The sequence below is a fragment of the Chenopodium album genome, chromosome 27 (assembly GCF_948465745.1).
Source record: "Chenopodium album chromosome 27, dcCheAlbu1.1, whole genome shotgun sequence".
NCBI lineage: Eukaryota > Viridiplantae > Streptophyta > Magnoliopsida > Caryophyllales > Amaranthaceae > Chenopodium > Chenopodium album.
Genome location: NC_137860.1, coordinates 19,317,751 through 19,328,706, shown reverse-complemented (window position 1 = coordinate 19,328,706; position 10,956 = coordinate 19,317,751). Strand labels below are relative to the sequence as shown.

At 35.6% G+C, this 10,956-nt stretch overlaps 1 protein-coding gene and 1 pseudogene across 1 annotated transcript; one reads left to right on the top strand and one right to left on the bottom strand.

Annotated features, from left to right (window-relative positions):
• The first annotated feature begins 311 nt into the window (after nt 1–311).
• Nucleotides 312–4,147, top strand: LOC145620414 (zinc finger protein MAGPIE-like). Its single transcript, XM_081675088.1, has 3 exons — nt 312–646; nt 880–1,276; nt 2,722–4,147. The coding sequence occupies exons 1-3, from the start codon at nt 538–540 to the stop codon at nt 3,788–3,790; spliced, it is 1,575 nt and encodes a 524-aa protein (XP_081531214.1). The 5' UTR covers nt 312–537; the 3' UTR covers nt 3,791–4,147.
• A 3,012-nt stretch (nt 4,148–7,159) lies between these two features.
• Nucleotides 7,160–7,258, bottom strand: LOC145621649 (small nucleolar RNA R71; annotated as a pseudogene).
• Between the last annotated feature and the right edge of the window lie 3,698 nt (nt 7,259–10,956).

Below are 10,956 nucleotides of genomic sequence, written 5' to 3'. Positions count from 1 at the left end.
TTATATTATTCTCAAATATGTCCGACCAAAAGCAAAGGGTAAAACCACCACATTGTGTGTTTTTGAAGTTTGTGTATTTCTCACAAAAATATATATATATAAAAAAAATTATTTTATGCTAGTAAGAAAGAGGCAGCTAATTCTCAAAAGCCTCCATTTTTAGTTTATTATTACATATAACTATTTAATTATTACTATTATTATTATTTATAAAAAAAAATTTTCTTTAATTAATTAAACTATTGTACCTATATCTTTCAGCATATATAACAACGTGTAACCTTCTTTCCTAGTGTTAGTTTTCACTTAATCACATCTTTAATGTTCCACTTTATGTCTATATCATAGAGAAAGAAAGAAAGAAAGAAAGAGAGAAACTCTATCAATATTTCCATCATCTTTAGAAATTCAAATTTTAATCACAAATCTTTTTATCCTTCTTTTAATTTGATCCATGTTTAAGCTTCATAATTAAGTTTATTCTTCTATAATCTAAGCATCATATATAATTCGTTTTAGCGAAAACTTTCCTAAACAATGGCTGATCAAGAAGTAATTACAAATGGGTTTCTACTAACACCAGTGATTGGATCAACTAATGATCCTATCCCTCCTAAGAAGAAGAGAAACTTACCAGGAAATCCAGGCAAGTTTATTTATTTTCTTGATTTTATGTATTTTTATTGGAATAATTCTTTCTTTTATTATAAAAGTTGATGATAATATAAATCAACATATTTTTTTTGTAACTTTTGTTGGTCCACCTTTATGGTATAATGATGAAGGCTACCTAGGTATATTCATAGATGATAAACTCATAATTACCTAATAATAATGATAATTATATTATAATAATAATCTTTCTTTTGCATCTTTTAGATCCAGAAGCAGAAGTAATAGCTTTATCACCAAAAACCCTAATGGCAACCAACAGATTCTTATGTGAAATATGTGGGAAAGGGTTTCAAAGGGATCAAAACCTACAACTTCATCGTCGAGGTCATAACTTACCATGGAAGCTCAAGCAAAGGACTAGCAAAGAGCCAAGGAAGCGCGTCTATGTTTGCCCCGAAAAGTCTTGTGTTCACCATCATCCCTCTCGAGCACTCGGTGACCTTACCGGCATTAAGAAGCATTTTTGTAGGAAGCATGGTGAGAAAAAATGGAAGTGTGAGAAGTGTAATAAGAAGTATGCTGTTCAGTCAGATTGGAAGGCTCATTCCAAAACTTGTGGAACTAGGGAATACAAGTGTGATTGTGGGACTATTTTCTCAAGGTATGTGTTATTTCTCTTCTTGTAAGTTAATGATTTGAATTATGTTTTAGTTAATATCTTTAGTTAGATCATAGTATATATATGATGATAATCGCACGTTATAATATTAAAAAGGTTTCACTCAAGCGGCATCTAAGTATTATGTACATAAAACACAATAGTGCTCTTTTAAGAGCTATAATAGGCAGTGATGTAGACGTGATTCGATCTCGATTATGTCAATATCAAGTAGAGTATACTAAGTTAACTATCATAGCTGGAAGTCACTATTATAATTTTAAAATCTAATTATTTTAGAGTAAACTGTGTATACAAGATTTTTTTTTTTTGACAAGAAACTGTATATATACATGATATCTTCATGGTAATAAAAAGATCCAAGTTGTAATTTATGGAGTGTGGCACTAAGCATGATCTAAAGAAGAAAATTTTTAAGGTGGAGATGTTTTTAAGAAATGATGAAAAGTGATGCTATATGACAGTAACATCTATCTGTATGTATGGGAGTAGTGGGGCATGAAGGTGGGGGCAGATTTGGCAAGATGAGGACAAATATATAGTTACATGATTTTTTAGTACCATATTTATAATATGGTTTGTTGCATGATTGTGTTTTAATGTATTTTCATTGCATGGAGATTTGAGTCTCCTAAAATCATTGTTCCTTCCTATAATTGTCTTTTATATGTTGCAATAGAGTAAATTGGTTAGAAACATAGAATGTTTTCATTCTTGATCTAAACATGTCAATAGCATGGGCCAAATATGAATATTGATTGGTATAGGAACTATATAGTATGTCCCCTCAATAATAATTGAGTATTATGCAATATTTCTAACGAATAATTCTTTCGCCTTTCAATAATAGATTTGTTTGATTGAAGGTCATTTTCTTAATAATTTGATTTAGTATAAAAATCATATATATTTCGTTTTTCATTCTTATTATTTTTGCATACTTATGCCATTATTTTTACATTATTCTTATTTATTATTGTGTGAAAATAAATGTGACTAAATATAACAACTTATGAATTACAATCTTATATTATAATCCGTAAATAAAAATTAGATCTATTATTAGAGACATACATCTTAGGTTTGAAATATTATCATTGAAATTTATTCACTCTAGCTATATTACCTTAAGTGTAGCTTATCACATAATTTGATGTCCTATTATTGGTAATAGTGAAATCCAATGCAGTAAGTTTACTCAAGATTTTGACCATGCCTTTTCTTTTTACCAACTCTCAAGACACATTAGCTCAATATAAATATATCTCTTTAATTTAAGACAACACAAAATTCCAATAATCTAGGTTAGTCTAAGATCTAGTAATTTAATCACACAAAATCGTGCAAAATATCTCTAAACATTTTAGAATACTTAATTTTCATATGTAATTAACTAATCACAAATTATTGTCCCTTAATTTGAGCAGGAGGGATAGCTTCATTACGCATAGGGCCTTTTGCGACGCCTTAGCAGAAGAAACAGCAAGAATGAACGCAGCAAGCACCCATTTCAACCTTAATGCCGCGGTATCAACAAACAATAACCTCAACTATCATCATATGATGGGGTCTAATATCGGACCTGCAGTCGCCATGGCACCACATTTTTCTTCCATTTTTCGGCCTCTTTCATCATCAACTAAAGATGAAATTTCTCTTGATCAACATCAAAACCAAAGAGGTGGAGTATTTCCCTTGTGGTTAGGTAACCAATTAGCTCAACATGGAGGAGGGTATGATACAATTCAAAACTCTACTAATAATAATATATCCATCCAAGCCCATAATATACAACACCACCTTAGCTCCACTATCAACTCCTTAAATTCCCAAAATACCCCTCTAGGGGTCCTGGGTTCGAATCCTCACCAGCCTGAAGATAATAATTACCATCATTTAAATTGGGTATTTGGGAATAAAATATCTAATAACAATAATAATAATCCACAAAATAACAAAAATAATGGTGATGATTTAGGTGTATTAACCAATGATATTACTTCAACTACAACTAATACTACTACATCACTTCCTTCATTATATAGCATTCATCATCAAACATCCCCAAATAATTCTTCCCACATTATGTCAGCCACAGCATTACTACAAAAAGCTGTTCAAATGGGCTCTACTACTTCTACCAATACAAATGATGCATTTTTCCACGGAAACTTTGGGGTAGGGAAGGAAAATAATAGTGAAATAGATCACAACAACTTCAACCGGAGCGGTTCGGTTTTTGGTACTTCAAACTCAACCACCACCAATGCTGGGAGCGATGTCGAGGGTTCGGTCGATGATCTCTCTACCATGACAACCATGTACACTCCTAACCCCGCCAAGCGTCAGAAGTTGATCAATGATCATGTAGACAGTCATACTCATCAAAGAGGTGTTGGTGTAGGAAGTGGAGGGCAAACTCGGGATTTCTTAGGTGTCGGTTCGCAACCAGCGGCCGTATGCCAGCAGCCATCTTCCATCAACGGCTGGATTTGAAGCTTGAGAAGATAAAGGACAATGAAGATAATGGTTGAAGGGTTAGTTGTATCCTAAAGGAGTTTCTTTAGGGTGAAGGAAATTAAAGAGGTGTTTTGTAAAGTTGTTAAAAGAGTTATTTAGTTTATGGGTTGCCTAAAAAGTTTGATGATAATTTGTTGGAAAATTTTAGCTTAAAGGAAGATCCATGCATATTCTCTTGAACCCTCAAAGCTGCACTTATTAAGAAAATGGATGCTTTTTTTATTTTCCTTTTTAATATATAAATTATTTTTATTAGGATAATAATGGTTTTAGTGGTGGGGAAAAAGCAAATTATTCTTCCTTTACATCACTATTATTATAAGAAATGTTTCAATACTCTCACCCTATTGTGGGTGGTCTTTTCAGATTAAAAAGTGCACCTCTAAGTGGACTAAAAAGGCTCTACCGTATAACTTGCATTGTTCATGGGTGTCTATATGCTTAATCCTACCCTGCACTTTAAAATTACTAACCTTTGAGTTGCCTTATAAGAAGAAAAAAAAAAAAAAAAAGCTTATCTACTTAATCTTATTTTTGCTTATCTTGATCTGATATCTAATTTGGTCTGGTTTGATCTGATTTGATATGATTTGACCTATTCTAATTGTCTGACTTGACCAAAGTTGATATTACGAAGGGTCTTGTTAAATTCTTAATAATGCATTTTTTTAATTAATATGTAATTTTCAAAATTATTTTCATTACAAAATTTAATATTGATATGAACTTATTTTTTTTTTTATATGATTTGATCTGAAATTTATTTTCTGATTTGATATTATTTTTTCTGAAATGAGAAAAAATAAGTTTAAACTAAACAAGGCCTTAGTGTACAAGTAATATATTACTCTCTCCGTTTTTTTAAGTGCTCTATATGGGATTGACATTATTTTATTTATTTATTTTTGAAACCGATTGACACTGTTTTATTAAACATACTTAGACCAATGTTTGTGAATTATAGATAAGTCTTGTAGATTAAGAATTTGTAAATTACTACCTCACAAAGAGAGGCCTTGTCACTTACAACCCATAAAAAAAGTTTCTAATTACTACCCTGATGTGTGACATTTTTGGCACTCATTTGGTTCCTTTTTGGATGATTTTTATTTCATTTTATCTCTCTTTTCTTTAGTTTTCCTTAGTTTTATTCTTGTTTTCTTCATTTTATGCTTTTTGTAGTTAGTTTCTCTTTTTCATGTCTTTTTCTAGTTTACTTGTTATTTTTCTCTTTTACTTGCTTTTTATCTTTTGCTTGTAGGTGGTAATTGATTGTCCAAGAATTCCCGGGCTTCCTTTCCATAGTTTTCCATTGATTTTCATGCCTAAAGCTTGTGCAAGAAGTTTCAAGTCAATGAGAGGTTCAAGGAGCATGCTTCAAAGTCTTGTTTATGCCTTCCTCATGGCTCATTTCCTTCAAGAAATTCAAGGAAGTTGCTGCCTACCTTGTCCTCCATCATCATCATCTAGGATGCGTGCACCTCGTGAGCAAGGGCAAGGAAGAAAGGAGGAAGTTGCAGCTATGTGCGGGCGCACTCAAGGAGTGTGCGGCCGCACATCTGTCGTGTGCGGCCGCACATCAGGTTTGTGCGGGCGCACATTCCTGGGTACACTCCTTCGAGCGCCCGCACTTACGAGGGTCTATTTTTGGGCGTCATTGCCGACCTCTCCTTTGTATATATAGTTATTTCTACCTATTTTTGGGGAAGAAAGTTTTAGTTTAGATTGAATTTGATAGTTAGTTTTTGGGGAGAATTTTAGAGAGAGAAACTCAAGAACTAGAGAGAGAAACTCATGATTTTTGGTGATTGCTCAAGGATTCCTCATTGTGTTTGATCTTTGGATCAAAGTTTTGTAAGGATTTTCTTCTTGATTTAAATACAAGTTTGATTTTAGTTGATTTCATTAGTTTTTCATATTGTTGATGATTGATTTGGTTATTGATTGAATTTTGATTGATTGTTGGTTTAATCTTTGAATTCAAGCATGTTGATAATGAATTCGATGAATGTTGTAGTTTTGATCTCCATTTCTATGGCTAGTGAGTAGTTTTCTAGCTAGGGAGATGGTGAAGCATGTATGAATGATGGAATAGTGTAATTTGGGGATAATTGATGGAGTTGATGATATGATTAAATTTGGTTGATATTTCATGTGCATGTGTGTGATTAATTGAGGTTTGGCCATCTTTGATTAATACACTAGATTGCATTGTAAGCTTGCTATAATACGGACCATTGATTAGTGAACTTGCAATTTCACGATTGAGGTGCTTTGTGACGTTCCCTAGTTAGTGTTTAGCGTAGTTGACGCTAGTTAGACCTCTAGGTGAACCACCTTAGTATGCTCTTTTGGATACATGATGATTTTCCTTCATATCGCTTGACTTAGTCGGTTTGACTTCCCAAATTACCGTTTCCATTATGATTGCATGTGGATCCATTACCCTAGTGTCTTAGATTGATTTAATACAAGTTTGCATACCTAGTTAGCTATACTTCTACCTCAAACCCCTTCTTGATTCCGAAATAGCTTGATCTAGACTTCGTGCACTTGATATCCATTCCCTTGGGTTCGACCTTGACTTGCCACTACGCTAAATAGGGGTTAGTTAAGCTACAAATTTTGTTTGATAGGGTGGGGTGGTAGACCAACGACCTACCGTTCTCCGTCCCATCAAAATGGCGCCGTTGCCGGGGAATGGTGCTTGAGTGTATGTTGTTTTTGAGTCTATTTCATTTTGATAAAATACAAAAAGATTTTGTTTCTCTAGGCTACATTTGTAGCCGTGCTACTAACATTTTTGTGTGAGTTTTGCATGCATAGAACCCGTGATCGTCCCCTTGTTCCCCTTGATCCGGAAATTGAGAGGACTCTTTCAAGAAGAAGAGTGGATAATAGATCCTTGGCTTATAGCTCTTCAAGTGAAGAAGAAATTCAAGAAGAACAAGGAATGGGTGAAAATCCTAGAATAGCCTTGAAGGAGCTTGGAGTGCCCGGGGCATATAGGTTTGAGAGTGGAATAGCTCCACCTACTACCCCGGCAAATGACTTTGAAATCCGGCCGGCAATGATCACCTTGATTGAGAGAAGGCAATATAGTGGGGCTAAGAATGAGAGCCCATTGAACCATTTGAAAGAATTTGAAAAATATTGCAACATTATCAAAGTCAATGGGGTCTCTCAAGAATTCATCCGCCTCAAGTTGTTCCCTTTCTCTCTATTAGGAAGATCTTTGGAGTGGCTAGACAAGGAGGTGAAGCCCAACTCCTTGAGAACTTGGGATGATGTTACAAAGGCTTTCTTGTCCCGTTTCTATCCCCAAAAGAAGACGGCGGAGGCAAGAGCCTTGATTCAAGGGTTCAAGCAAAGGACGAATGAAAGCCTTTATGAAGCATGGGAGAGATTCAAAGAGTATCAAAGGGAGTGCCCTCACCACGGAATCCCCACATACCAAGTGATCCAAATCTTCTATGGCGGTTTAAGTCCCCAAGGCAAGTCATGCCTTGATGGAGGGGCCGGGGGCCCTATCATGAACAAAACCGAAGAAGAAGTTGTGGACATCATTGAGGACGTGGTGACATATTATAGGGATTGGCAAGATGGGGAGAGAGACTCTTCAAGCAAGCAATCTTCATTGTATTCGGTGGACCATCTCAATGCAATCAACAACCTTTCCTCCCAAATGACAAACTTAGGAAAGGAGGTCACCGCAATCAAAGCTAAGTTGGAGAGCACTTCTACCTCTTCTCAAGCTTCTAATCTTCCCTCCCAATTTAAGGGGAGAGGTACTCCTTCTAACTCTCAACCCCCTCCCTCTTCACATAATATGCCTTTGGGTTGCTTGTTTTGTGATGCATGTGGATCGTATGATCATGACTCTAGTGTTTGTCCTAATGAATGTGTTGATGAATTTGACAACAATGAGTGTGAACATGTTAATTTTGTGTCAAATAACAATGTTCAAAGGTTTGATAATCAAAAAGGCCAATGGAATAGGAATTACCAAAACCAAGGCAATTTTGACAACTATAATCATAATGGTGGTTATAGGAACCAAGGGAATCAAGGTTCTCGTGGTAACCATAACCAAGGTTATAGTAGCCAAAATCAAAGCCAAAACTATGGTAATCAAAATCATAATTATGGTAATCAAAACCAAGGTTATGTAAATCATAACCAAGGTAATGGAAACCATAATCATGGTGGTGGTAACCATAATCAAGGTTATGGTTTAAATCAAAATAGGAGTAATTGGAACAATCAAGGAAGGGGAAATTTTCAAAACAATGCTCAAAGAGGTCCCCCACCCGGTTTTGTTCCAAAGACTCAAAATGAAAATTCCTATTCACAACCTTCTTCTCCTAAGACAACCTTGGAAGAGTTGATTGATAATCAAACCAAGATCATTAACACCTATATGGCGGTTAGTGATAAGAAATTCAATGAGATGATGACCCACAATAAGATGCTTGAGACTCAAATTACTCAATTAGCAAACACTATTAAGGATTTTGCTAGTCCTTCATCTTTGCCTTCCCAAGGTGTTGAACCAAAGAAACCCGTGTACTCTATTGCTACAAGTGGTGGAAATGATTTTGATGAGGGAGTTTCTTGTTCAAAAGAGGGAAGAGATGAGAGTGGTGCTAAGGAGAATGAAGTGGAAAGGGTTGAGTCTAAGGAAATCTATTGTGAGGTTGACAAAAGAGAAGAGTATGTTGGTGAAAAGATGAGTGAGATAGAGAGATTTCCCGATCTACCATATCCCCAAAAATATTTGAGATTCAAAATGGATGAGCAATTTGGGAAGTTCCTTGAAGCTTTTAAGGATGTTCATGATTCTACACCCTCAACCGAACCAATTCCCGACATGCCTAAGTACTCCAAGTTTGTTAAGGAGATCTTAAAAGAGAGAGAGGATTTTGATGAGGGTAGTTCGGTGGAAGGAGGGAAGTGCTTTAGTGCTCTTATCCATGGTGAACTCCTAAGGAAGATGGAGGATCCGGGGAATTTTTCAATCCCTTGTCAAATTAAGGAAATGGTTTTTGAAAATGCTTTGTGTGACCTTGGTGCTAGTGTTAGCATTATGCCTTTCTCGGTTTTCAAGCGGCTTGATCTTGGTGAGCTTCAACCATCCAAGATAACACTTCAATTGGCCGACCGTTCTATTAAGTTTCCTAAGGGAAAAATTGATGATGTCCCCTTAAGGATTGGAGAGTTTGTTTTTCCGGTGGATTTTGTTGTTCTAGAGATTGAGGAGGATGAACATATTCCAATCATCTTAGGGAGACCTTTCTTAGCTACCTCGGGAGCTTTAATAGATGTCAAAGGAGGTCAAATTACTTTGAGGTGTGGGAAATTAGAAGAGAGTTTTAAGTTAAAACCAATGAATGAGTCTTTATATTGTGTCCAAGATATTGCATGTGCTAGTCTTTCTCGTTCCATTGATGGTATGTGCATGATTGATTCTCCTACTAACAATGTTTTTGAGATTGTTGATGATGTTTGTGCAAGTATTGATGATGTTAGTGAAGAAGAATTTGTGATTCAAAAGCCAAAGGATGAGAAAGACATTGGTTTTCCAAATTGGTTCAAGCTTAATTCTCATGAGGAAGAGAAAGCTTCCATGATTAAGGATGTTGAAGTCAAGCCGAAGAAAAAGGCCCGTGACTCAAAGAAGGCAAGAAAAAGGAAGAAGTTGAGAAGTGAAAAAGAAGAATTTGAAAAGAACTTTGTGAGAGTTTCATCAAGCAACAATGAGAAGTTGCCAAAGGTTGAAGAAGAATTTGCTCTATCAACCACTTTGAAGAAGGTGGTGTTCTTTGATCCTCCATGATTAGGAGGAAGGGTTGAGCTTAGGACCTTAAGCAAGCGCTTCCCGGGAGGCAACCCGGAGTTTCTAACTTTTCTCTTTGATTTTTGAATTTTCTCATTTTTGTTTCTTTTATTACTTTGTCTTTTCTTTTACTTTTCCCCTTATTTGGATCTTTAGGGTGTCCGTTTGCGGGATTGGAATTCAACAAATATGCATGATGGATGGAAGGTGTTCATGGCACAAATCATATTTTGTTCGATTCTAATCGAAATTTGAGGTAAAGGGTAAGAATTTTTAGAGAGGTGAGATAGGAAATTCATATTTTGAATAATGGAGGAAATTGATACTTAGTGAATTTTTGTGGTGTGTACATGAATTTTCAACTTTGAGGACTTTAAAAATGATTTTAGCTACTACCTATGTTGTTCCTCATCACCATCATGATTCATGTGCGCACCCAAATAGGCAGTAAGTATCAAATTTTTGGGAAAAAAAGAAGGAAGAAGCACGCACAGGTATGTGCGGCCGCACACGAGGCATGTGCGGGCGCACAGCCTGCGTGTGCGGGCGCACATCACCTCTGTGCGGCCGCACATGAGCTGAACGTGCCATTTAACCTTCTTCTTCCTCCTTTTTCCCTTCACTCCTTCATTCATCATCTCCTAACTCACGAGCATCATCCTTCCAACCCTCCTCTTTGTGTGCACTCCTCCACCCTCATTCATCATCCAAAACACTCAAATCCTCACCAAAACCACTACATTCTTACTCAAAATCACTCACAAATCTTTCTACACTACAAATTCCTCACAATTTGACCCAAATTTCACTCACTCTCTCTCCTACTCTTGGTGGCCGAAAATTGGGGGTTTGTGTGGAGTTGGAATTGCTTGCTCAAAATTGGTTTATCTTGCTTCTTTTATGGTATAATCACTAATCCTTGCTTTAATTTTGCCAATTATATCATAAATTTGCATGAATTACAAATTTGTATGAGCATGAATAGTGTAGTATTGATTTTGTGAATTTTGATGCTTGTTCTTGATTTTGGTTGTGATTTGGTGATATTTGTTGATTGATTTTGTATGACATTGTGTTGTTTGTTGATTTTGTAGCAATTTTCATCAATTTTGGTTGAATTCTTGTGAGTTGAAATTTTGGAAAGTTGGTAGTAAGTGGTGATTTCGGTATTGGCTTTGTGTTTGCTCTTGGATTGATTGAAAAGGAATTTTTCTTGGTTCATTGATATTGTTTATTGGTTTGGAATTGGTTTGATTGAAGGGAATTGTGAAATTGGAGTTTGGTGATATTGGTAGTAAGTGGTGAA

Bases quoted from the DNA above. Each gene is read 5' to 3' on its own strand.
- LOC145620414 (XM_081675088.1), top strand. From the start codon at position 538: ATGGCTGATCAAGAAGTAATTACAAATGGGTTTCTACTAACACCAGTG. The intron at 647-879 runs GCAAGTTTATTT...TGCATCTTTTAG, and splicing joins AAACTTACCAGGAAATCCAG to ATCCAGAAGCAGAAGTAATA. The intron at 1,277-2,721 runs GTATGTGTTATT...TAATTTGAGCAG, and splicing joins TGTGGGACTATTTTCTCAAG to GAGGGATAGCTTCATTACGC.